This window comes from Coregonus lavaretus (genome assembly GCF_964263955.1).
Source record: "Coregonus lavaretus genome assembly, contig: HAP1_SCAFFOLD_1073, whole genome shotgun sequence".
Lineage (NCBI taxonomy): Eukaryota > Metazoa > Chordata > Actinopteri > Salmoniformes > Salmonidae > Coregonus > Coregonus lavaretus.
In genome coordinates, this window is record NW_028156530.1 from 138,976 (window position 1) to 166,317 (window position 27,342).

Genomic DNA, 27,342 nt, shown 5'->3' on the forward strand with positions numbered 1-27,342 from the left:
CTCTCTGCACTGAGGACAGCTATAGACCCCTTTCAGAACATCCTGATCCCAGCAGCCGTCAATACAGCTTCTACAGTAACTGTGTCCACAGGGGATGGTGACCGGCTCCTTCAGTAGATCCAGACAGACAGAACAACAGAACTGGTCCTGGTCCAGCAGAACTCCCTGCTGAGCCATTTGGACGGTTGTTCACTCTCACACAGACAGACGACACAGAGACTCAGATCAGTTTCGTTTCCACATAAGTGAGTTTTTGGGAGGGCGAGGACTTTCTGGATCTGCCAGATAGGTGAGGTTAGAGGGAGGGAGGGAGGGAGGGACAGAGAGAGAACTGCGTTCAACATGGAGAGGGAGACAAATATTTTAGTTTCTAGGTTAGGGCCCTTCATTTGGAATGAATATAACAAATATGAGTTGTTAGAATATATATAGGGTAACAGTTCCTATGAAGTACACATTATAATTATTATAATAAGCTTCATAATGCCTTATAATAGACTTATGTGTTATAACACTGATTATAAGTGTCTATAATAATTCAAAAGTGGTTGTAAGGGGGGGGGGGGGGTTTGATATTGATACAATATACTGTAGTTTAAATGAATACTGTATGTATTGACTGATCATTGAGAATGAGGTAATACTTTACATTACAGTGTGGGTATTACTGTTAGGCCTAGGGTCAGGGTTAGAGTTACTACATTCAGCAGTAACCCTAACCCTAGCCATATCTAGGACTAAAAAGAGAAGACGTTTTATAATCAGAGTTCTTTGTATCTCTTCTTAGTCAGACAGAAACCCCCCACATTTTATAGGTGGACGGGGTTATGAACATATCCAATGAATTGTTTTCTGCAACCAGATGAAATGAAACTGCCTTTCAGCAGGAAAAGCTTCTCTAATAATCCTAACCATTGCTGGGTGTCTTCAGAGACTGAGGTATAGAGACACACTGTCAAGTCAAATCATCTGGCTGTGCTTTCATGTCAAAACATTTATCATTTTCTATTCATAAAATTCTATTGTATTATATTCTTTGATAATATATTATATCCATAGGCTCCACTCTGTATAGTGTTAATGATGACTGTTTGTTCTGTACATTGATTGAATGGTTAGGACTATCTCACTGTATTCACTGTTTAAATCCCAAGAGACCAGGAGACCTAAAGGAAGCCTTCAACACTGTATCCCTTCATCCAGTCATAGTAAACAACCTCTGTCTGTCTGTCTGTCTGTCTGTCTGTAAACACAGCCAACTTTTCTGCGGTGGTTGTTGTTGCTATCAGTGCTGCACAGCTATTTTCAGGTCTCTCCAGAGATGGTCGATCGGGTTCAACTCCAGGATCTGGCTGGACCACTCAAGGACATTCAGAGACTTGTCCCGAAGCCACTCCTGCGTCTTGGCTGTGTGCTTAGGGTTGTTGTCTTGTTGGAAGTTGAACCTTCGCCCCAGTCTGAGATCCTGAGCGCTCTGAAGCAGGTTTTCATCAAGGATCTCTCTGTACTTTGCTCTGTTCATTTTTCCCTCGATCCTGGCTATTCTCCCAGTCCGTGCCTCTGAAAAACATCCCCACAGCCTGATGCTGCCACCACCATGCTTCACCATAGGGATGGTGCCATGTTTTCTACAGACGTGACGCTTGACATTCAGGCCAAAGAGTTCAATCTTGGTTTCATCAGACCAGAGAATCTTCTTTCTCATGGTCTGAGAGTACTTTAGGATCCTTTTGGCAAACTCCAAGCAGGCTGTCATGTGTCTTTTACTGAGGAGTGGCTTCCGTCTGGCCACTCTACCATAAAGGCCTAATTGGTGGAGTGCTGCAGAGGTGGTTGTCCTTCTGGAAGTTTCTCCCATCTCCACAGAGGAACTCTGGAGCTCTGTCAGAGTTACCATCGGGTTCTTGGTCACTTCCCTGACCAAGGCCCTTCTCCCCCGATGCTCAGTTTGGCCAGGTGGCCAGCTCTAGGAAGAGTCTTGGTGGTTACAGACTTCTTCCATTTAAGAATAATGGAGGCCATTGTGTTCTTGGGGACCTTCAATGTTGCAGAAATGTTTTGGGACCCTTCCCCAGATCTGTGCCTCAACACAATCCTGTCTCAGGGCTCTACGGACAATTCCTTCACCCTCATGGCTTGGTTTTTGCTCTGACATGCACTGTCAACTGTGGGACCTTATATAGACAGCTGTGTGCCTTTACAAATCTTGTCCAATCAATTGAATTTACTACAGGTGGACTCCAATCAAGTTGTAGAAACATCTCAAGGATGATCAATGGAAACAGGATGCACCTGAGCTCAATTTTGAGTCTCATAGCAAAGGGTCTGAATACTTATGTAAATAAGGTATTTCTGTCTTGTATTTTCAATAAGTGTGTAGAAATAAAAACCTGTTTTCGCTTTGTCATTATGTGGTATTGTGGGTAGAGTGATGAGGAAAATGTTTTATTTAATCAATTTTAGAATAAGGCTGTAACGTAATAAAATGTTGAAAAAGTCAAAGGGTCTGAATACTTTCCGAATGCACTGTATGGCAGCTAGAAATCAAAACTGGATGGTCTTCAGAGATAGATGGGAGGGTCTTCGGGTAGCTGAAGGCGGGGACTAAAAACAAACAAAAGATAACTAATGTAAAATGTAGTGTCTGTGAAATGTATGTAGTATGTACATTTATAAGCTGGAATTGGAAGCCTAAGTATTGTTTGTCCATTAGTTTAGGAGGGGTGGTAGGGTTAGGGGAAAATAATAAAGAAGGAAAATATATTTAAAATAATATTTACAAAACATATATATGGGGGATTGGAAATGATGCAGACAATTCCACAGATAGAAGCCCCAATATATCTGCAATGTTAAAGCTGGTCCTGTAGCTGTACGGTGGCTTTGACCAGCTGGTGCTTCTTCAAAGCAGGAGATTCATAGTGAGATTGGAGGTGAGTCTCACAGTAAGAGGCCAGACACACCAGACAGGACATGAGGGCTTTCTGCTTTCTGGTCCCAGTGCAGACATCACACGCCACATCTCCAGGTCCAGCATAGCACAGAACAGGAGGGGGAGCAGCCTGGAGTCCTGTCTTCTTCAGTTTCTCCACCATCTAAGCCAACATGTTATTTTTCCTCAGAGTAGGCCTTGGAGTGAAGGTCTGTCTGCACTGAGGATGTCACACCCCACATCTAAACGTCCAGCATGACAGTGAGCAGGAGAAGCAGCTTGGAGTCCTGTCTTCTTCAGTTTCTCCACCATCTAAGCCAACATGTTATTTTTCCTCAGAGTAGGCCTTGGAGTGAAGGTCTGTCTGCACTGAGGATGTCACACCCCACATCTAAAGGTCCAGCATGACAGTGAGCAGGAGAAGCAGCTTGGAGTCCTGTCTTCTTCAGTTTCTCCACCACTTAGGCGAGCACAGCACTCCTGTTCAGAATAGGTCTTGGGGTGAAGGTATGTATGCACTGCACTCAATCTGGTTTATTTAGTACCCCAGCGCAGGTTAAGTAGTGGAAAGAACATGTTGGGTTATTTTGACCCAGACAGTTTGGTTGCGTGAATAACCCAATATGTTGGGTTGTTAGTATTAACAGAACACGGGTTAATTTAACCATCAGTTGGGTATTTTTTACTCTCATGCTTGGTTGACCTAGCAACTGGGTCTGTTTTAATGTCATGCTTGGTTGACCTAGAAACTGGGTCTGTTTTAATGTCATGCTTGGTTGACCTAGCAACTGGGTCTGTTTTAATATCATGCTTGGTTGCCCTAGCAACTGGGTCTGTTTTAATGTCATCCTTACTGTAGGTTATTTTAAGGCGTTTACATACTTTAAACTCAATGTTTCCTTATTAAATTCTTCTATAATATGTAGAGTATTTATTACATATTATAATAAGGTATACCACTGTATCATAGCCCAACAATGAGACGTACGTGGACTTTTAGGAAACTCTATAAGCATAATTGAAGCTACAAAAATGTCAATGTTCAACCTTAACATGTGCTAACTACGCAACAGACCAGATGAACAGGAATTATATTTACTCTCATGGGTGGCTAAAAATAACTATCTGAAAGCCACACCCCTACTAAACTATGCCTACAGTCTTCTGATCTGACCTGCTGGGTCATATCTCAATAACCAAGCAACAATAACCCAACACCCAGCATCCATAACCCAGCAGTTTTTAAAGAAAACAACCCAACTAAGTGACCCAACGCCTGCAACCCAACATTTGGGTCAACCAAACAACCCAGTATTGTTTAGAGTGTGGGGACAGGTGTAGCCCCTTTCAGATCATCCTGATCCCAGCTTTCTTTAATACAGCCCATACAGTAGCTGTGTCCACAGGCAGTAGTCACCGGATCCTTCAGTGGATCCAGACAGACGGAGCAACAGAACAGTTCTAGATTGTCAGCCATTTTAGTGCTTTCACCTGAAGGTTGAGCAACAGGGTGTCAAAGATAACTTTCTGTTTCATGGAACTCTACACCAGAGGACAGGGAGTGGCTTCCACTTGACTGTGTACTCTGTATCTACAGGTTTTTGGGGGATGGAAGTCAAGCTAAGAAGATGACGTTGCATACAGCTGTGTCCACAGGGAATAGTAACTGGATCCTTTGGTAGATCCAGACAGCAGAGTGGATATTTTAAAAGGGCCTCTGCAATGTCCATACAACAAACTGCCCAGCAGAGTATCAGAGATAACTTTAATTTCTTTGAAAGTCTGAGTGGTGGGGGAGGCCTTTTAGATCTGTTTGGAGACGTTAGTCCTGGATGGATGCACTGAGGTATATAGGGATGGAAGCCATAGTGACGTGTAACCAAATATAAGGTTGTGGTAAAACATTACAACGTTTTAAAGGTTCCATAAATGTACAGTGACCTATTCAGAAGCCACAGTGGTGAATGATGAATATGTCAAATCAAAAGTTCTCTTTCATTTTCAGTCATGTAAAATGATCAGAAATTGTAAAGAAACATGTGGATGCAGTGGGGTGCAAATACCTCTGCAGAATTAATTAAGCGAGAAATGGCGGTGGAAATGGCTTTATGCACGAATATTGATAAAATAACCATCATATTGAAGTAAACTTGGAGTCACACGATGATATGTGGTGTGGTCCTCCCACTACGACTCAGGAAACCATGCAGTTTACAAGGTACAGATGAAATAAGTTATGCTGAACTTCACAGGGTGGTGAAAGTTCACAGTGAAGAGCTTGATGCTCCTTTCCAATAAATATCGAGGGTCTTTTTGTCCATAATAATGTCATCATGTAGGTAGCCTGTCCAGAGTGGGCACGTTCGCTATATAATGCACAACCAAATCTAACAAAACCATCAGTAGAGTTGAAAATGTGATGGAAACCCATTTAACAGAACGTTTTTAACCGGTACATGGGAATTTAACTGCAAAAATATATTAGTATTTTCTAAAATATATATTTGTATGTGCATTACGTCATCACGCACAGCCATTTATCTTCAACACGTCAATTTGATGGAAACATCTCTGCTGGTAAAATGCACATGTTTTTATGAAGATTTTACAATGTTCACATGAAAATCTGTCGCCAGTCGAATGGAAACAGATTTTCATGCGAATATTCAAAAATCTGCATAAAAACAAAATCCCAATAGAATTGAATGTTAAATTACATATCGAGTCATTTTGGAGTCACTTGTATTGTAAATAAGAACATAATATGTTTAAGTGACTCCAAAATGACACCATACATTATTTACCATTCAATTCTATTGCGACCAAGCTTTAACTTCCTGACTGATGTCTTGAGATGTTGCTTCAATACATCCACATAATTTTCCTTCCTCATGATGCCAATTATTTTGTGAAGCGCACGAGTCCCTCCTGCAGCAAAGCACCCCCACAGCATGATGCTGCCACCCCGTGCTTCACGGTTGGGATGGTGTTCTTCGGCTTGCAAGCGACCCCCTTTTTCCTCCAAACATAACGATGGTCATTATGGCCAAACAGTTCTATTTTTGTTTCATCAGACCAGAAATACAAGAACTAGACTGAAAACATAGAAAAAAACACATAGAAAGTACACACCCTGGCTCAACATATAGAGTCCCCAGAGCCAGGGTGTGACAACATTCAACCTGGGAATGGAAATTTAAGCAATTAATGTACAAACAATTAATGTACAAACAAACTAGAAATACAAGAACTAGACTGAAAACATAGAACAAAACACATAGAAAGTACACACCCTGGCTCAACATATAGAGTCCCCAGAGCCAGGGTGTGACAACATTCAACCTGGGAATGGAAATTTAAGCAATTAATGTACAAACATGTCTAAAAGAAATCCTGCAACAAAGGACCAGGTGTGAATGTTCTGGGGGGTCTAAGTCTACCCCTAACCAGTTTGAATACACTGTTTGATTTCACCCCCAGACCCCAAAACACACCCCATTCAAAACAGTTTCAACAGCCCCCCACCCGATGCAACTCAATATTAAGAAGGCATACAGTCAGTGTACAGACCAATGCACTACCCCCAGGATCACAACAAGCCCCTCACACCTGGGACCACACACACACACAATGTGAATGGAAATATATTATCATATTTTTATAAATATTACAACCCATCACAAGAAAGGGTGTTGGTTATTTTTGTTTTACAAGTAACCTTTCTTGCACATGTCCTTACTTTAAAAAGAAGCATGTTTGGTCTTGTTTGAATCAGCCCAATTCTCTGGTTATAAATAAAATAACCATGATTGGCAGAATGTTTAATTCACATCTCTGGCTATTAATAGATTGTGGAACTATGAAAAATAGGGAATAATGTTCCCAACACACCCACCTCACAGTTCCTACACAGACCCTGAGGCACCATGCAGGTCTGACACCAGAGGAGGCTGGTGGGAGGAGCTAAGGGAGGACGGGCTCATTGTAATGGCTGGAATGGAATCAATGGAACGTATCAAACACAAACATTTGAAACCACATGTTTGACTGAGTTCCATTTATTCCATTCCAGACATCACAATGAGCCTGTCCTGCTATAGCTCCTCCCACCAGACTCCACTGCCTGACAACCATTCTATTGTCTTGAGGACTTTACAACCATTTGGTCTGATCAAAGAGCAGGACACCCTTTCAAATAGATACATCCTCTCAGCCTTGATGACTAAACTAATCAAAGACTAAGACACACACACACACACACACACACACCACAGTAATCTGATCATGGTGACTCCACAGTAATAACATTTATAACTCATAAGTCACCAGGTGTGATTTACCTTTTGACAGATGAAACCCTACATCAACTACTAATGACTTATGGGAGGAAGTGAGCATTTCACATATTAAGATATAATACAAGGATACTTCCTTTGTGTGTTGTACTTAGTCAATTGAAAATGTGCTTAAAGTTTTGAAAAAACAGCCTTTTTGATGATCTGTTTTGAGTTTTGTATTAAGAGTTGTGAAATTCTACCACATACTTGTGAAAATAGTACAAAAGTGATTATAAAATCTATAATACATGGATACTTCCTTAAATGTACTTATTTTGTGTTATGCAGTTATGTTATTGAAACAGAATAAGTCTAATGAGAGAATAAATAAGTCAAGTCCAACCATTACCTCTCTCCTCTTTCACATCCCTCTATCATCACTCCATGGGTGTGTCCCAATAATCTCTCCTTCCTCCTGAAGTGTATCATTCCTTCACTACTCCTCTCAAATGTAAAAGCATTGGATTGGTGTTGGCATGGGGTAGAGGGAGTTTACATATACCAGTCATTTCCTTTTAAATCCATGAAGGGAAGTGGACAAGTTCAAACGTAGAAAGGAGATAATAGCTACACACCCCACGTGTCCTGATAACTACAGGAATGGAACCATATTGAGGTTGTCTGCTTTCTATACGGTTTGAGGGGAGAGAGAGAGAGAGAGAGAGAGAGAGAGAGAGAGAGAGAGAGAGAGAGAGAGAGAGAGAGAGAGAGAGAGAGAGAGAGAGAGGACATCAGGTAAAGTTCTGGAGATGAGGGAATATGTGTGCAGAAAGAAACCCTCCAGTATGGTTAACCCCAGTTAGGCCCAGTATGGACTATCAATACAAGTGACCATTTAGAATGTGACCCAGTTCAATGGGTCTTAACAGAACTGGGGGATGTCAGCCATGAAGTTGTCTAAACACAACTGGAATATAATTTGTTTGTGATTCATTGTTAATGGATTTTCCATTAGGAACACAGGGGGAAAACCTAACACAACAACACACATAACACACAACCAATAAAAACAAAGGGGGAGGAAACCACTAAAGTCATTACCATATTGTCATTTTCTAACGACAGGGAGAAAACCTGTAAAATCTAGAAGACTACTTTAGATCTGGTCAAAAGAAGCCTAGTGCACTACGTAGGGAACAGGGAGAGATTTGGGACAGAGACAGTAACTCCTGTATGGAAATCTTCATTCTAATGACAGTGAGCAAATCTCCAATCTCCACCCAATTCCCTATGTAGTGCACTACTTTAGATCTGGTCAGAAGTAGCCTAGTGCACTACATAGGGAACAGGGTGTCATTTGGGCCAGAGTCAGTAACTCCCCTGGGTATGAATTCTCTCTCTATCTTATCTGTCTTCTATATGATGTTCTCCTCTCCTCCTCTCTTCTCACCTCTATTCACTCTATTCTATCATCCACACCACATGCCAGCTTCAACACAATCCATTTACAAGTTAAAGACACACCTTGGAATAAATAGCAAAGGAAAACTACTACTAGATGGATATTTTATTTCCCATCACCATTAATCATATTTAATAACTGAACAGTAGCAGACCTAACTTCAACTGTTCCTGACTCTAGATAGTGGATTAAAAAGACCATCAATCTCCAATTATATTAAAGTACAATTCTGAACATTACTGATATACTGAGTGACAAGTCAAGACGTGTGCTGGGTTTTTATTGTTTGGTTAATAGCATCACCTGCTGGACAGGTTTAATGTTGCTTGACTGAGCAGTACGGAAGAATATAAGATGCCAAATTTAGGGCCGGTTTCCCGGACATCTCCATTGAACATGCTTTTTAGTCTAGGACTAGGCTTCATCTGTGTCCGGGAAACCGGCCCATATAGTTCAATTAGCAAGTAAGTAACACTACCTGTTCCATGATACTGAGGAAAATTACATTGAGACAGAGAACCAATTGAGAAAACATTTCAATGGTTCTGAATGACAACCAACATACATTAACAGCATACATCATGATTAATGTGAATATATAAGATTAAAACATTGCACTTAATAAAAATATGAATGCATTGAATTGTAATTCACAACATCTTCTGAAGATCAAATCAATCAAATCATTGTACATAAAAACAGAGCAGAATGAATCATCACATCTGGGGACCATCACCACCAGCATGACTAGTATCTATGTGGACCCTACTACAGTTTAACCAGCTCAGCTATAGACTACACCAGCATGACTAGTATCTATGTGGACCCTACTACAGTTTAACCAGCTCAGCTATAGACTACACCAGCATGACTAGTATCTATGTGGACCCTACTACAGTTTAACCAGCTCAGCTATAGACTACACCAGCATGACTAGTATCTATGTGGACCCTACTACAGTTTAACCAGCTCAGCTATAGACTACACCAGCATGACTAGTATCTATGTGGACCCTACTACAGTTTAACCAGCTCAGCTATAGACTACACCAGCATGACTAGTATCTATGTGGACCCTACTACAGTTTAACCAGCTCAGCTATAGACTACACCAGCATGACTAGTATCTATGTGGACCCTACTACAGTTTAACCAGCTCAGCTATAGACTACACCAGCATGACTAGTATCTATGTGGACCCTACTACAGTTTAACCAGCTCAGCTATAGACTACACCAGCATGACTAGTATCTATGTGGACCCTACTACAGTTTAACCAGCTCAGCTATAGACTACACCAGCATGACTAGTATCTATGTGGACCCTACTACAGTTTAACCAGCTCAGCTATAGACTACACCAGCATGACTAGTATCTATGTGGACCCTACTACAGTTTAACCAGCTCAGCTATAGACTACACCAGCATGACTAGTATCTATGTGGACCCTACTACAGTTTAACCAGCTCAGCTATAGACTACACCAGCATGACTAGTATCTATGTGGACCCTACTACAGTTTAACCAGCTCAGCTATAGACTACACCAGCATGACTAGTATCTATGTGGACCCTACTACAGTTTAACCAGCTCAGCTATAGACTACACCAGCATGACTAGTATCTATGTGGACCCTACTACTACAGTTTAACCAGCTCTGCAGTACCATAGACCCTAAACCCAGGATAGAGGGGCTGAGTGAATGTGGTCTGGACTCTGTGGAGGAGGGTCATTGTGTCAGAGACACTGTAGAAGGACAGAGTTCCTGCCTTGTGATCCAGGTACACTCCTACTCTGGAGGACCGAGGGCCTGATACTTTAGTCTCAACATTATTGTGTCTGAAACAATAACCACCACTATAGTACTCTAAACTCCAGGACTTGTTATTGAGTCCAAATGCACCATCTGTCCCTGTTCTGCTGATGTCTTTATATGAGACTGCTGTAACACACATCCCACTCCACTCCACCTCCCAGTAACAGCGTCCAGACAGACCCTCTCTACACAGAACCATCAAGTTGTTTGTGAATCTGTCTGGATGAACAGGATATGGCTGGACTTGGTCTGTATAGGTCACCTTTCTGTTCCCTTCAGACAGAGAGAGGAGTGTGTGTGCTGTGTTTGGGTCCAGTGTGAGCTGACAGGAATCTGGGAGAAGAGCAGAGCAGAGACCAATGAGGGCAGTTAGAACAATAAGTGAAGTCAGATACTGTATCTACCCTGTCTTTGATTAGAGCACAGCAGAGATCAAATCAGAGAAATATGAGGAGTCAGATAGATACCCAGTCTTTGATTAGATCTACTATTGCTATATATTTCTAGAGGGATTGTTAGGAGTGTCAGTAAAAAGAGACTGTTAGTTACTTCAGGATAAAGAGACTCACATTGTAAGAACTGTTCTCTGGGCTTGGGCTCTGGAGGCAGTACAACATCCACTATATTCACTACAGACACACAAACACATTCACAGAGAGAGGGAATGTTATCATCATACCATATTCCACATGTATATGACTAGTAGGGAACTTTCAATGGTCTAAAGTTGATGTTCTTATTATTTTCAACACACCTGTAGTGGAGATCTTTGTCCATTCTCCTTTAAGGACGTCTTCTAGTTTCTCTCTCAGTTCAGACACAGTCTTACTCACATCTCCAAAGTACTGAAGAGGACGGACAACGATGCTGGGTAAGTCTGAAGATACACTGGTACTGGAGAGAGACTGATAACTCTGGAGAGAGAGAGAGAGAGAGAACAGAACCAAATGATTGAGAGTTTCACATTGAGTTTTAATTTCATATCACATGTATCAAGGTAGTTGAGTTACCTGGAGGAAATGGATGTGATCCTCTGTGTGTGAGAGCTGCTCCAGCTCAGTGCTTCTCTTCCTCAGCTCAGCTATCTCCTGCTCCAGTTGCTCCAGGAGTCCTTCAGCTTGACTCAATTGAGCCTTCTCTTGGGCTCTGATCAGCTCCTTCACCTCAGAGCGCCTTCTCTCAATGGAGCGGATCAGCTCGGTAAAGATCTTGTCACTGTCCACCACTGCTGCCTGTGCAGAGCTCTGTTAAGAGAGAGAGAGAGAGAGAGAGAGACTTGTCTTACTTTAATGAGCCATCCTCATTACACTAACACCCACCACTCCTAAAAGCACATTGCGTGCCACCACAACCTCCGCACAATCACATTATCCAGTACCCAACACCACAGTACAATACACCAACCAGCACCACATTCCAACCGTCCATCCAACCCCTCCTCTCCAGCCGTACAGACAGCCCCCCTGAGCCCCCATACCTCCTGAAACATCTCCACACTGTTGATCATTTTGTACAACTCAAACTCAACCCTACTGGAGTGGAGTGGCATACAGAGGGGCGCTGCAGGTCCACAAGCAGACCACCGGGGGCGTTGAGAATGGCCAATTTAAGCCATAGAGAGGATGCCACCAAGTTGTTGATGATCAGCACCGTCCCTCTGTATGCCACTTGGGAGATGAGCCACCTCCACTTCGTCAGCCTCGACACCACCGCTTGTGACACTCCTTCCCAGTTCTTCCTATCCCAACCCTCCGAGCCCAGATACACCCCAAGCATCTTGAGCCACTCACAGCCCCACTGCAACCCCCCTGGAAGCTGCGGAGGTGCCCTGTCCCTCCTTACCTACCCATCAGGCTCCCTCATCTCCCCACAACAGAAGTTACCCACCCATCAGGCTCCCTTATCTACTCCACAACACTCTCTACTACAGAAACCTGCCTCAGCTCATGTAGCCCAGCTCCAACCCTCCCCACCACCGCTTTCTCCACGGCCTGCGCACCACCACTTGGCCATTCACTACTCTCCTCCTTCCTGGTACCACCACCACTTGACCCTGCTCTACTCTCCTCCTTCCTGGTACCACCACCACTTGACCCTGCTCTACTCTCCTCCTTCCTGGTACCACCACCACTTGACCCTGCTCTACTCTCCTCCTTCCTGGTACCACCACCACTTGACCCTGCTCTACTCTCCTCCTTCCTGGTACCACCACCACTTGACCCTGCTCTACTCTCCTCCTTCCTGGTACCACCACCACTTGACCCTGCTCTACTCTCCTCCTTCCTGGTACCACCACCACTTGACCCTGCTCTACTCTCCTCCTTCCTGGTACCACCACCACTTGGCCCTGCTCTACTCTCCTCCTTCCTGGTACCACCACCACTTGACCCTGCTCTACTCTCCTCCTTCCTGGTACCACCACCACCACTTGACCCTGCTCTACTCTCCTCCTTCCTGGTACCACCACCACTTGACCCTGCTCTACTCTCCTCCTTCCTGGTACCACCACCACTTGACCCTGCTCTACTCTCCTCCCTATAATATAATAATAATAATAATAATATGCCATTTAGCAGACGCTTTTATCCAAAGCGACTTACAGTCATTCGTGCATACATTTTTTGTGTATGGGTGGACCCGGGGATCGAACCCACTACCTTGGCGTTATAAGCTCCGTGCTCTACCAGCTGAGCTACAGAGGACCACAATTTGACAACTTTCATGTTTTGAAATTATACTTCATTACTATAATGATTATCAATACGCCTGAACATTAATTCAGTCACCTCTGGTCGACAAAAACGTATTTTCCTAGTAAATTAATTGTCAAATTCATCAACCAGCATCGAGCACTCTGTCTTCTCATGCAAGCGAGGGGCATGTTGAGGTAAATATGCTAACCGCCAAGGTTGCATTATGTCATTTATTGGTGGGCTGGAAGATGCAGTGTTTTTTCTTTTCTATTCAGAGGCTATTTACTCCCAATATGAGATAATTTTATATAGAAGGTTTTTATAATGCATGTTTACTAGGGTTGAGGTTAGCGCATCTGAGTAGGGATTATTTGGGTTCAATACCTGTCCTACCTATCAATCATATTGCTGCTTGTAGCCTATAACTGATGATCCCCACACTAGAAACACCCAAAACTATCTGTGCTACCAAACCCTGTGTTCCACCCCTCCCCTGTGTAACCTTGAAGTTTGTTAAGAAACAAACACTTGTCTACGAAAAGAGACATGTTTAACCGATTCCGCTTGGCACCCAGCCGAGAGCACACGGAAACCACTTGCAAATTTACCAAAACTAACCAACTACTTGGGGTCTGTTCGGAAGCAATAAACGGAGGCAGATTAGCCACCACAACTCTTATCGAAAGAGGCGACATCTGCACCAACACACCCCTCACAACAAGACAAACCTTTTTCATTAACACAACCACCGCCTTGTTCATTCTGGATGCAGAGTCCAGATGTTCCGCTCCAACCTGTTCGCCGACCATTAGCAAAACTTCCTCCACACCTTTCTCCGGAACGGACCCGAAGCGACAGCGTTTCTTCTCCACTCGGTTGAGGCCATCACGCCGCCCTAACAAACTACCCCTACTCCCCCCTCAACTCTAAACGATAAACAGTGGAAACCAATAAACAAACCCTCCACCATGAGAAAATAAATTCAGAAAATACGCAAGAACCAAAAGAAAAAAGAATAGTAGCCCTCCTCACGAACCACAAAACTCTCACACAACCAACTTCTTCTTCTATGATATAATGGCGGTCCACAAACCAACGTTAAAGGTGCATGCCGCCACCTACTGTGCTGGAGTGTGTGGTCAATCACGGTTTCCAACATTTCTAAATCCTCCTACCTAACTCAGTACTTCTGAGAAAATAAAGAAGAGCCCTACTAACTTCTAATAGACCCTCCCCCATCCCCAAAATCCCTTCCAACCCCCCCCAACCCCGTCCAACCTCAATGACCCTACACTTCAATCTTTCCCTCTCTTCAACATACTTACAACAATATAACAACACATGCTCCACCGTTTCATCGACCGTACACTCCAGACACAAATCATTCCCATGCTTGCCAACCAGATGAAATGACGAGATCAATGTACAATGTCCTAAGCGCAATCTAGTAAACACCACATCTTCCTTCCTAATCTGACTTTTGAATCTTGGTCCATCGACCTTTCTGTAAAACTGTAAACTATTCATATAAATGCCGGCCCTTGTGCTCAGAGTACCATCTCTTCTGCCACACATCTATCAAAATGGCTCTGATCTTACATTTGGCCTCACCTCTACCCAGTGGAACATTAACATCAATTATATCTTGTTTCAAAGCTCTTTTAGCTAACTGGTCTACAATTTCATTCCCTTCCACACCCGAATGTGCTGGGACCCAGCAGAATCTCACTACTAAACCCATTCTCTCAATTCTCCATAATAACATTAATAACTCCAATAGCAGGTCACTCCTATTAGATTTACCAGATGATAAACTATTCAATACAGACAAATCTGAGAATTCTATCATTCTAACAGGTTGGACGTCCTCCAACCACTGGAGGGCAACTATTATCACCAACAGTTCAACTGAGTATACAGACAGTTCATCTGTTAGTCTTCTACATATCTGCAGAACAAATTCAGGAACGTAAACGCCTGCTCCTGTGCGCCTACTATCTGGGTCCTTGGATCCGTCTGTGAAAAGCGGTAAAAAAGCATAAAAACTTTTACCAATGTAATTGTCAACCGGTTTCTCTATATCACTGACTTCTGACCAATCTTTCATTTTCTCTACCAAGGTTAGATCAACAACAGGGTCAGGGAGTAACCATGGAGGAACATCCCCTATCACCACAGAAGGGCCAACCTCCAACTCCCTCAAACCACTCTCATCAGCAAGCTTTCCAACTGTCCAACCAAAACCACTGCCTTGTCTACTAGTATATTCCCAACAGTCATCTAGAACAGTAGCAGTGGGATGCTCAACCTCACAGCCTTTCAACCCAATAAGATAATGACCATTTTTTACGCTGTATATCCAAAGGCATCTCTCCTGCCTCCACCAGTAAGGCACATACAGATGTTGATTTAAATGCACCAATACATATCCTTAAAGCTATATACTGGATTCTGTCCAGCTTCTGAAGCCAAGTTCTGCCTTGTTCGATAAACTATACACCAGTAATCAATTGTCGTCCTGATCAGAGCTCTATAAATATCCATCAACGATTGGTTAAAATGGGGTTTTGACAGACAGAGACACACATACAACCAACTACTGCAAAAGTGATGGAATGAGAGAGGCAGAGACACTGTACATTGCCATAATGTAACGTTTCTTCTTCTTTGGAGTTTAACGGCGGTTGGCATCCAATATGTTGCATTACCGCCCCCAACTGGAATATAATATAACTCTATTTTACTTTGTGATACAAAATGGGAAAAGGGGAAAGGAACATTTAATTAAAAACCTTCCAACTAACCCTACACTCATTAAATACCCACTACCCCATTCCACTACTTTGACCCTATCTGCTCCTGCACCATGCCAACGGCCTGGGAGGACAGGAAACCACAACTCAACACACCCTGTAACTCCTCTGAAGTCTAATCTTGTATGCCCAAATACTTCTCTGCAGCTGCCACCACAATATCTATTTTCTGTGATTTACGTTCCATTTCTGCGGTACAGTTGATAACCATTGCTATGAACTCTAAGAAGCTAACTTTACTAAAGCATATATCACTCGTTGGCCTATCCCTCTGTGCTGGCACAGATCTACTACTCACAGGGATCCTCTCAGGATCTCTCACCCTTGACCCATCCTCCTCTACTTTCTTCACTGCCTCATCATACGACACCTTCTGCACTACTCTGACTCTAGCCACTTCAACCTGCCTCTCTTGCACCGGACACTTCAGATCCCCAGCAACATGGGCATCCCTACAGTTGACACACACAACTTTATCCACCAAAACTACACAATCCTCTATCCCATGCCCTCCTGCACACTTCCCACATCTTGGAATCTCCCTCCTACAAACTGCTGCAACATGACCATAAATGTTGCACCTGAAACAGCGCAGTGGATTCGCCACAAAAGCTCTAACAGGATAACTGATATATCCTACCATGACTTTGTCGGGTAAAGACTCAAGATTCAAAAGGACTGACAGTGGATTCGGCACAAACTTTATTCACCAGAACAATCCTTTATCCCATTCTCTTCCACACACATAAAACATCTTGGAATTTCTCTCCCACAAACTGCTGCGAAATGACCATAAACGTTGCACCTGAATTTATGGATTTGGCACAAAAGCTCGAATCAAGATAACTGATATATCATAACATGACTTTCTCTGTTAAAGACTCATAACTTAAAAGGACTGACTTCTCTGTTTCACCACGCTCACCACCGGGTCTGTGTTGCACCAAACGGCGGGCATCACAAACACCAGGAAGCTTAAACTTGAATTGCTCCACCTCCACACTTAACGCTACCCCAGAAATCACTCCTTTCAATGGTGCCCTGTTCCTAAGAGCAAAGCAAGAAACAGATCTTGACCCAAGTTACGTGACACGGAGCGCCCACTCCCTCTGGTCAGAAGAAACACAAACAAATATCACAAGTCCACTACAGGTTACCTTCACTTATTCAACTGCACCCACCTCCTTTCCCACCCACCCTGAAACTACAAATTGATCTTCCAAAAGGTATGGATCCACTTTCTCCAAAAATATAACTCCTACTGCACCAGATTTTTCTTTATCATGTCCATTGATGCCAGGCTCTGGTTCTGAGCTCTTCACCACACCTTCTACCTCACTTAGCTCTCCCTCATTCATTTCCATTTCACCTCCAGAACTCAGTCTGGCGAATGGCTCACTCTGTTTGCACTTGAATTATAACATTTGAAATGTCTCTATTACTTTGAAACGTTTGTGAGTGTAACGTTTACTGTTAATTTCTGATCATTGATTTCACTTTCGTTTATTATTTATTTAACCTGCTTTGGTAATGTAACATGTTTCCCATGTCAATAAAGCCCATTTAATTGAATTGAGAGAGCGTGAGAGAGAGAGAGCTCCGTGTTAATGTATAGCGGACATTAGTCACTCATGGCTACTCATGGTTATGTGATGCGGTAGCCCCACTTGTGACTTTAAAATCAGTGTCGGCCCAGTAGGGAATCTCCTCTTGGTGTAACATAATAATATATAATATGCATTTAGCAGACGCTTTTATCCAAAGCGACTTACAGTCATGTGTGCACACATTTTTACGTATGGGTGGTCCCGGGGATCGAACCCCCAAGATGTTGGTTTCTCCCTCAGTAGACCCGGGTTCATATCCCATCAGTTACATTAAGCCGTGTGTTCTCTGAAAGGGGTTCTGTTTCCAACAGTGGGGTCAGTGGGATTAGATAGAGGCCTGTCTCTCTCCCTCTCTCTGACTGGAGGAGAGAAGTGAAATGGTGTGTCTCCTCTGGTCAACAATACTCACCTTGAGAGACTTTACAGCCTGTTTGAGCTCCTTCAGCTCCTTCTCTCTCTCCTGGAATCTCTGCTGGACCTTCTGCTGACTCATCCCCTGCTGCCTCTGTGGAGAATCACTCTTCAATGAGCTATCAAGCTTTATTTGTCCAGTAGATCAATAGTATAGTAATGGGACATAGGGCCCATAGAAGATAGGGATTAAAATGTTGAGGAAGTGTCTGTGTGAAATTATATTATTAAGTTGTTATGTGAATGATTATAGTTTTAACAGTGTACAAAACAGGGGAGCTGATTGGGTGTTTGATAACGAATGCTAATGGTGTTTGATAACGAATGATAATGATGTTTGATAACGAATGATAATGGTGTTTGACTTTAGAAAATGGTGATACATTTGGAGACTCTGGGTTAACATATCTATATAATCAAGGTTTGTGTTCATATTTGTTCTGCCGTGGATCGATATCACTTGAATTATCTCATATTCAAACAGCCTTAGTTCCTACTGTACAGTGGCTTGTGAAAGTATTCACCCCCCTTGGCATTTTTCCTATTTTGTTGCCTTACAACCTGGAATTAAAATTGATTTTTTGTGGGTTTGTATCATTTGATTTACGCAACATGCCTAACACTTTGAAGATGCAAAATATTTTTGTGTGTGAAACAAACAAGAAATAAGACCAAAGAAAAGAAAACTTGAGCATGCATAACTATTCACCCTCACTAAGTCAATACTTTGTAGAGCCACCTTTTGCAGCAATTACAGCTGCAAGTCTCTTGGGGTATGTCTCTATAAGCTTGGCACATCTAGCCACTGGCAAAACTGCTCCAGCTCCTTCAAGTTGGATGCGTTCCTCTGGTGTACAGCAATCTTTAAGTCATACCGCAGATTCTCAATTGGATTGAGGTCTTGGCTTTGACTAGGCCATTCCAAGACATTTAAATGTTTCCCCTTAAATCACTTGAGTGTTGCTTTAGCAGTATGCTTAGGGTCATTGTCCTGCTGGAAGGTGAACCTCTGTCCCAGTCTCAAATCTTTGGAAGACTGAAACAGGTTTCCCTCAAGAATTTCCCTGTATTTAGCGCCATTCATCATTCCTTCAATTCTGACCAGTTTCCAAGTCCCTGCTGATGAAAAACATCCCCACAGCATGATGCTGCCACCACCATGCTTCACTGTGGGGATGGTGTTCTCGGGGTGATGAGAGGTGTTGGGTTTGCGCCAGACATAGCGTTTTTCTTGATGGCCGAAAAGCTCAATTTGAGTCTCATCTGACCAGAGTACCTTCTTTCATATGTTTGGGGAGTCTCCCACATGCCTTTTAGCGAACACCAAAAGTGTGGTAATGCCTTTTTTCTGGCCGCTCTTCCGTAAAGCCCAGCTCTGTGGAGTGTACGGCTTAAAATGGTCCTATGGACAGATACCCCAATCTACGCTGTGGAACTTTGCAGCTCCTTCAGGGTTATATTTGGTCTCTGTTGCTTCTCTGATTAATGCCCTCCTTGCCTGGTCCGTGAGTTTTGATGGGCGACCCTCTCTTGGCAGGTTTAATGTGGTGCCATATTCATATGCACGTACCACTTTTCCGTTATTTATTTTTTAGAATTATTTGAAACAAGTTATTTTTAAAAAATTCCACTTCACCAATTTGGACTATTTTGTGTATGTCCATTACATGAAATCCAAATAAAAATCCATTTAAATTACAGGTTGTAATGCAACAAAATAGAAAAAACGCCAAGGGGGATGAATACTTTTGCAAGGCACTGTATCTTTAATTCTTTGTTTATCAGACAGTCACCAACAAGTAGTTCTGGTCTTACCTGTTTCTCAGTCCTCTCTGCTGCAGCTGACACTGTATCATGGCCTTTATGTTCATCCATTGTACACAGATAACAGATACATTGCTGATCGGTACGACAGTAAACCTCCAGCAATTTGTCATGATGAGAGCAGATCTTCTCCTGTACTTGTGCGGTGGCTTTAACCAGCTTGTGCTTCTTCAAAGCAGGAGATTCATAGTGAGATTGGTGGTGAGTCTCACAGTAAGAAGCCAAACACGTCAGACAGGACATGAGGGCTTTCCGCTTTCTGGTCCCAGTGCAGACATCACACGCCACATCTCCAGGTCCAGCATAGCACAGAGCAGGAGGGGGAGCAGCCTGGAGTCCTGTCTTCTTCAGTTTCTCCACCAACTCAGCCAACATGTTATTTTTCCTCAGATTAGGCCTTGGAGTGAAGGTCTCTCTGCACTGAGGACAGCTATAGACCCCTTTCAGAACATCCTGATCCCAGCAGCCCTCAATACAGCTTCTACAGTAACTGTGTCCACAGGGGATGGTGACCGGCTCCTTCAGTAGATCCAGACAGACAGAACAACATAACTGGTCCTGGTCCAGCAGAACTCCCTGCTTAGCCATTTGGACGGTTGTTCACTCTCACACAGACAGACGACACAGAGACTCAGATCAGTTTCGTTTCCACATAAGTTAGTTTTTGGGAGGGGAGGGACTTCTGGATCTGCCAGGTAGGTGAGGTTAGAGGGAGGGAGGGAGGGAGGGACAGAGAGAGAACTGCGTTCAACGTGGAGAGGGAGACAAATATTTTAGTTTCTAGGTTAGGGCCCTTCATTTGGAATAAATCTAACAAATATGAGTTGTCAGAATATATAAAGGGTAACAGTTCCTATTAAGTACATATTATAATTATTTTAATAAGCTTCAAAATGCCAATATACTGTAGTTTAAATGAATACTGTATGTATTGACTGATCATTGAGAATGAGGTAATACTTTACATTACAGTGTGGGTATTACTGTTAGGCCTAGGGTCAGGGTTAGAGTTACTACATTCAGCAGTAACCCTAACCCTAGCCATATCTAGGACTAAAAAGAGAAGACGTTTTATAATCAGAGTTCTTTGTATCTCTTCTTAGTCAGACAGAAACCCCCCACATCTTATAGGTGGACGGGGTTATGAACATATCCAATGAATTGTTTTCTGCAACCAGATTAAATGAAACTGCCTTTCAGCAGGAAAAGCTTCTCTAATAATCCTAACCATTGCTGGGTGTCTTCAGAGACTGAGGTATGGAGACACACTGTCAAGTCAAAACATCTGGCTGTGCTTTCATGTCAAAACATTTATTATTTTCTATTCATAAAATTCTATTCTATTCTATTATAAGATAATATATTATATCCATAGGCTCCACTCTGTATAGTGTTAATAATGACTGTTTGTTCTGTACATTGATTGAATGGTTAGGACTATCTCACTGTATTCACTGTTTAAATCCCAAGAGACCAGGAGACCTAAAGGAAGCCTTCAACACTGTATCCCTTCATCCAGTCATAGTAAACAACCTCTGTCTGTCTGTCTGTACGTCTGTCTGTCTGTAAACACAGCCAACTTTTCTGCGGTGGTTGTTGTTGCTATCAGTGCTGCACAGCTATTTTCAGGTCTCTCCAGAGATGGTCGATCGGGTTCAACTCCAGGATCTGTCTGGACCACTCAAGGACATTCAGAGACTTGTCCCGAAGCCACTCCTGCGTCTTGGCTGTGTGCTTAGTGTTGTTGTCTTGTTGGAAGTTGAACCTTCGCCCCAGTCTGAGATCCTGAGCGCTCTGAAGCAGGTTTTCATCAAGGATCTCTCTGTACTTTGCTCTGTTCATTTTTCCCTCGATCCTGGCTATTCTCCCAGTCCGTGCCTCTGAAAAACATTACATTTTACATTTTAGTCATTTAGCAGACGCTCTTATCCAGAGCGACTTACAGGAGCAATTAGGGTTAAGTGCCTTGCTCAAGGGCACATTAACGTCATTTAGCAGACGCTCTTAGCCAGAGCGACTCACAAATTGGTGCGTTCACCCTATAGCCAGTGGGATAACCACTTTACAATTGGGGGGGGGGGGGGGGGGGGGGGGGGGGTAGAAGGATTCCTTTATCCTATCCCAGGTATTCCTTAAAGAGGTGGGGTTTCAAATCCCCACAGCCTGATGCTGCCACCACCATGCTTCACCATAGGGATGGTGCCATGTTTTCTACAGACGTGACGCTTGGCATTCAGGCCAAAGAGTTCAATCTTGGTTTCATCAGACCAGAGAATCTTCTTTCTCATGGTCTGAGAGTACATTAGGATCCTTTTGGCAAACTCCAAGCGGGCTGTCATGTGTCTTTTACTGAGGAGTGGTTTCCGTCTGGCCACTCTACCATAAAGGCCTAAATGGTGGAGTGCTGCAGAGGTGGTTGTCCTTCTGGAAGTTTCTCCCATCTCCACAGAGGAACTCTGGAGCTCTGTCAGTGTTACCATCGGGTTCTTGGTTACTTCCCTGACCAAGGCCCTTCTCCCCCGATGCTCAGTTTGGCCAGGCGGCCAGCTCTAGGAAGAGTCTTGGTGGTTACAAACTTCTTCCATTTAAGAATGATGGAGGCCATTGTGTTCTTGGGGACCTTGAATGTTGCAGAAATGTTTTGGGACCCTTCCCCAGATCTGTGCCTCAACACAATCCTGTCTCAGGGCTCTACGGACAATTCCTTCACCCTCATGGCTTGGTTTTTGCTCTGACATGCACTGTCAACTGTGGGACCTTATATAGACAGCTGTGTGCCTTTACAAATCATGTCCAATCAATTGAATTTACCACAGGTGGACTCCAATCAAGTTGTAGAAACATCTCAAGGATGATCAATGGAAACAGGATGCACCTGAGCTCAATTTTGAGTCTCATAGCAAAGGGTCTGAATACTTATGTAAATAAGGTATTTCTGTCTTGTATTTTCAATAAGTGTGTAAAAATAAAAACCTGTTTTCGCTTTGTCATTATGTGGTATTGTGGGTAGAGTGATGAGGAAAATGTTTTATTTAATCAATTTTAGAATAAGGCTGTAACGTAATAAAATGTTGAAAAAGTCAAAGGGTCTGAATACTTTCCGAATGCACTGTATGGCAGCTAGAAATCAAAAATGGATGGTCTTCAGAGATAGATGGGAGGGGCTGAGGGTAGCTGAAGGCGGGGACTAAAAACAAACAAAAGATAACTAATGTAAAATGTAGTGTCTGGGAAATGTATGTAGTATGTACATTTATAAGCTGGAAGTGGAAGCCTAAGTATTGTTTGTCCATTAGTTTAGGAGGGGTGGTAGGGTTAGGGGAAAATAATAAAGAAGGAAAATATATTTAAAATAATATTTACAAAACATATATATGGGGGATTGGAAATGATGCAGACAATTCCACAGATAGAAGCCCCAATATATCTGCAATGTTAAAGCTGGTCCTGTAGCTGTACGGTGGCTTTGACCAGCTGGTGCTTCTTCAAAGCAGGAGATTCATAGTGAGGTTGGAGGTGAGTCTCACAGTAAGAGGCCAGACACACCAGACAGGACATGAGGGCTTTCTGCTTTCTGGTCCCAGTGCAGACATCACACGCCACATCTCCAGGTCCAGCATAGCACAGAGCAGGAGGGGGAGCAGACTGGAGTCCTGTCTTCTTCAGTTTCTCCACCACTTAGGCGAGCACAGCACTCCTGTTCAGAATAGGTCTTGGGGTGAAGGTATGTCTGCACTGCACTCAATCTGGTTTATTTAGTACCCCAGCGCAGGTTAAGTAGTGGAAAGAACATGTTGGGTTATTTTGACCCAGACAGTTTGGTTGCGTGAATAACCCAATATGTTGGGTTGTTAGTATTAACAGAACACGGGTTAATTTAACCATCAGTTGGGTATTTTTTACTCTCATGCTTGGTTGACCTAGCAACTGGGTCTGTTTTAATGTCATGCTTGGTTGACCTAGCAACTGGGTCTGTTTTAATGTCATGCTTGGTTGACCTAGCAACTGGGCCTGTTTTAATGTCATTCTAGGTTGACCTAGCAACTGGGTCTGTTTTAATGTCATGCTCGGTTGACCTAGCAACTGGGTCTGTTTTAATGTCATGCTTGGTTGACCTAGCAACTGGGTCTGTTTTAATGTCATGCTTGGTTGACCTAGTAACTGGGTCTGTTTTAATGTCATGCTTGGTTGACCTAGCAACTGGGTCTGTTTTAATGTCATGCTTGGTTGACCTAGCAACTGGGTCTGTTTTAATGTCATACTTGGTTGACCTAGCAACTGGGTCTGTTTTAATGTCATGCTTGGTTGACCTAGCAACTGGGACTGTTTTAATGTCATGCTTGGTTGACCTAGCAACTGGGTCTTTTTTAATGTCATGCTTGGTTGACCTAGCAACTGGGTCTGTTTTAATGTCATGTTTGGTTGACCTAGCAACTGGGTCTGTTTCAATGTCATGTTTGGTTGACCTAGCAACTGGGTCTGTTCTAATGTCATGCTTGGTTGACCTAGCAACTGGGTCTGTTTTAATGTCATGCTTGGTTGCCTTAGCAACTGGGTCTGTTTTAATGTCATCCTTACTGCAGGTTATTTTAAGGCGTTTACATACTGTAAACTCAATTTTTCCTCATTAAATTCTTCTATAATTTGTAGAGTATTTATTACATATTATAATAAGGTATACCACTGTATCATAGCCCAACAATGAGACATACGTGGACTTTTCGGAAACTCTATAAGCATAATTGAAGCAACAAAAATGTCAATGTTCAACCTTAACATGTGCTAACTACGCAACAGACCAGATGAACAGGAAATATATTTACTCTCATGGGTGGCTAAAAATAACTATCTGAAAGCCACACCCCTACTAAACTATGCCTACAGTCTTCTGATCTGACCTGATGGGTCATATCTCAATAACCAAGCAACAATAACCCAACACCCAGCATCCATAACCCAGCAGTTTTTAAAGAAAACAACCCAACTAAGTGACCCAACGCCTGCAACCCAACATTTGGGTCAACCAAACAACCCAGTATCGTTTAGAGTGTGGGGACAGGTGTAGACACCTTTCAGATCATCCTGATCCCAGCTTTCTTTAATACAGCCCATACAGTAGCTGTGTCCACAGGCAGTAGTCACCGGATCCTTCAGTGGATCCAGACAGACGGAGCAACAGAACAGTTCTAGATTGTCAGCCATTTTAGTGCTTTCACCTGAAGGTTGAGCAACAGGGTGTCAAAAATGACTTTCTGTTTCATGGAACTCTACACCAGAGGACAGGGAGTGGCTTCCTCTTGACTGTGTACTCTGTATCTACAGGTTTTTGGGGGATGGAAGTCAAGCTAAGAAGATGACGTTGCATACAGCTGTGTCCACAGGGAATAGTAACTGGATCCTTTGGTAGATCCAGACAGCAGAGTGGATATTTTAAAAGGGCCTCTGCAATGTCCATCCAACAAACTGCACAGCAGAGTATCAGAGATAACTTTAATTTCTTTGAAAGTCTGAGTGGTGGGGGAGGCCTTTTAGATCTGTTTGGAGACGTTAGTCCTGGATGGATGCACTGAGGTATATAGGGATGGAAGCCATAGTGACGTGTAACCAAATATAAGGTTGTGGTAAAACATTACAACGTTTTAAAGGTTCCATAAATGTACAGTGACCTATTCAGAAGCCACAGTGGTGAATGATGAATATGTCAAATCAAAAGTTTTATTTCATTTTCAGTCATGTAAAATGATTATAAATTGTAAAGAAACATGTGGATGCAGTGGGGTGCAAATACCTCTGTAGAATTAATTAAGCGAGAAATGGCGGTGGAAACGGCTTTATGCACAAATATTGATATAATAACCATCATATTGAAGTAAACTTGGAGTCACACGATGATATGTGGTGTGGTCCTCCCACTACAACTCGGGAAACCATGCAGTTTATTAAGCTACAGATGAAATAAGTTATGCTGAACTTCACAGGGTGGTGAAAGTGCACGGTGATGAGCTTGATGCTCCTTTCCAATAAATATCGAGGGTCTTTTTGTCCATAATAATGTCATCATGTAGGCAGCCTGTCCAGAGTGGGCACGTTCGCTATATAATGCACAACCAAATCTGACAAAACCATCGGTAGAGTTGAAAATGTGATGGAAACCCATTTAACAGAAAGTTAACATGTCTAAAACAAATCCTGCAACAAAGGACCAGGTGTGAATGTTCTGGGGGGTCTACCCCTAACCAGTTTGAATACACTGTTTGATTTCACCCCCAGGCCCCAAAACACACCCCATTCAAAACAGTTTTAACAGCCCCCCACCCGATGCAACTCAATATTAAGAAGGTTTACAGTCAGTGTACAGACCAATGCACTACCCCCAGGATCACAACAAGCCCCTCACACATTGGACCACACACACACAATGTGAATGGAAATATATTATTATATTTTTATATATTACAATCACAAGAAAGGGTGTTGGTTATTTTAGTTTTCCAAGTAACATTTCTTGGACATGTCCTTACTTTAAAAATAAGCATGTTTGGTCTTGTTTGAATCAGCCCAATTCTCTGGTTGGAGAGAGTCCCCTCTCTCTGTCTCTCTCTCTCTCTCTCTCTCTCTCTCTCTCTCTCTCTCTCTCTCTCTCTCTCTCTCTCTCTCTCTCTCTCTCTCTCTCTCTCTCTCTCTCTCTCTCTCTCTCTCTCTCTCTCTCTCTCTCTCTCTCTCTCTCTCTCTCTCTCTCTCTCTCTCTCTCTCTCTCTCTCTCTCTCTCTCTCTCTCTCTCTCTCTCTCTCTCTCTCTCTCTGACTGGAAGTGAGGAGTGAAATTGTGTGTCTCCTCTGGTCAACAATACTCACCTTGAGACACTCCACAGCCTGTTGGAGCTCCTTCAGCTCCTTCTCTCTCTCCTGGAATCTCTGCTGGACTTTCTGCTGACTCATCCCCAGCTGCATCTGTGGAGAATCACTCTTCAATGAGCTATCAAGCTTTATTTGTCCAGTAGATCAATAGTATAGTAATGTGACATAGGGCCCATAGAGAGGAAGGTCTAAAATCTTGAGGAAGTCCCTTTACCATATGACATTTTCTATGTTGCTATGTGAATGATTATAGTGTTTATGGTAGGTGTACATGTATCACCTGGTATACTCGGCAGCTGGGTAAACACCTCCCGAGTATCATTTCTTACTCGGCAGGATCCGTCCACGTTTTCGGAGGGCTCCTGGCAAGCGGGGAGTCGCCGACCCGCGTTCAATGTGCCGGTCCGCTTAGCGAGTGCGTCCCGCACGCCCCCATGTCTTCTTTTTTTACATTTTCATATTTTTGAAAAAAAAAAAATCATATTTTTTTTTCTGCTTCAAAGTAGATTAAGTGAAGCTTCACCTCCATTCAGGCAGTTATCACACCCCCCCACCCGGATTCGACCCCACTGGTCATTTAAAGACGTGTTTGGCTACGGGCACGTGGTAAGTTATGCGTTCACCTGGTAGTCGTCTTTTTTTTCATTTTCA

General features: G+C 43.0%; 1 protein-coding gene across 1 annotated transcript; it reads right to left on the minus strand.

Moving 5' to 3' along the window:
- Positions 1-9,194: 9,194 nt before the first annotated feature.
- Positions 9,195-26,794, minus strand: LOC311126263 (tripartite motif-containing protein 16-like). Its single transcript, XM_084200275.1, has 5 exons — positions 26,689-26,794; positions 11,497-11,730; positions 11,241-11,400; positions 11,056-11,115; positions 9,195-10,819 (listed from the first exon to the last, which is right to left on the minus strand). The coding sequence occupies exons 1-5, from the start codon at positions 26,782-26,784 to the stop codon at positions 10,311-10,313; spliced, it is 1,059 nt and encodes a 352-aa protein (XP_084056401.1). The 5' UTR covers positions 26,785-26,794; the 3' UTR covers positions 9,195-10,310.
- Positions 26,795-27,342: the final 548 nt, after the last annotated feature.

Coding starts and splice junctions, on each gene's coding strand:
- LOC311126263 (XM_084200275.1), bottom strand. CDS start 26,784: ATGCAGCTGGGGATGAGTCAGCAGAAAGTCCAGCAGAGATTCCAGGAG. Junction 11,731..26,688: donor AGGCTGTGGAGTGTCTCAAG/GTGAGTATTGTT, acceptor CTCTCTTAACAG/AGCTCTGCACAGGCAGCAGT. Junction 11,116..11,240: donor GACAAAGATCTCCACTACAG/GTGTGTTGAAAA, acceptor GTGTGTCTGTAG/TGAATATAGTGGATGTTGTA.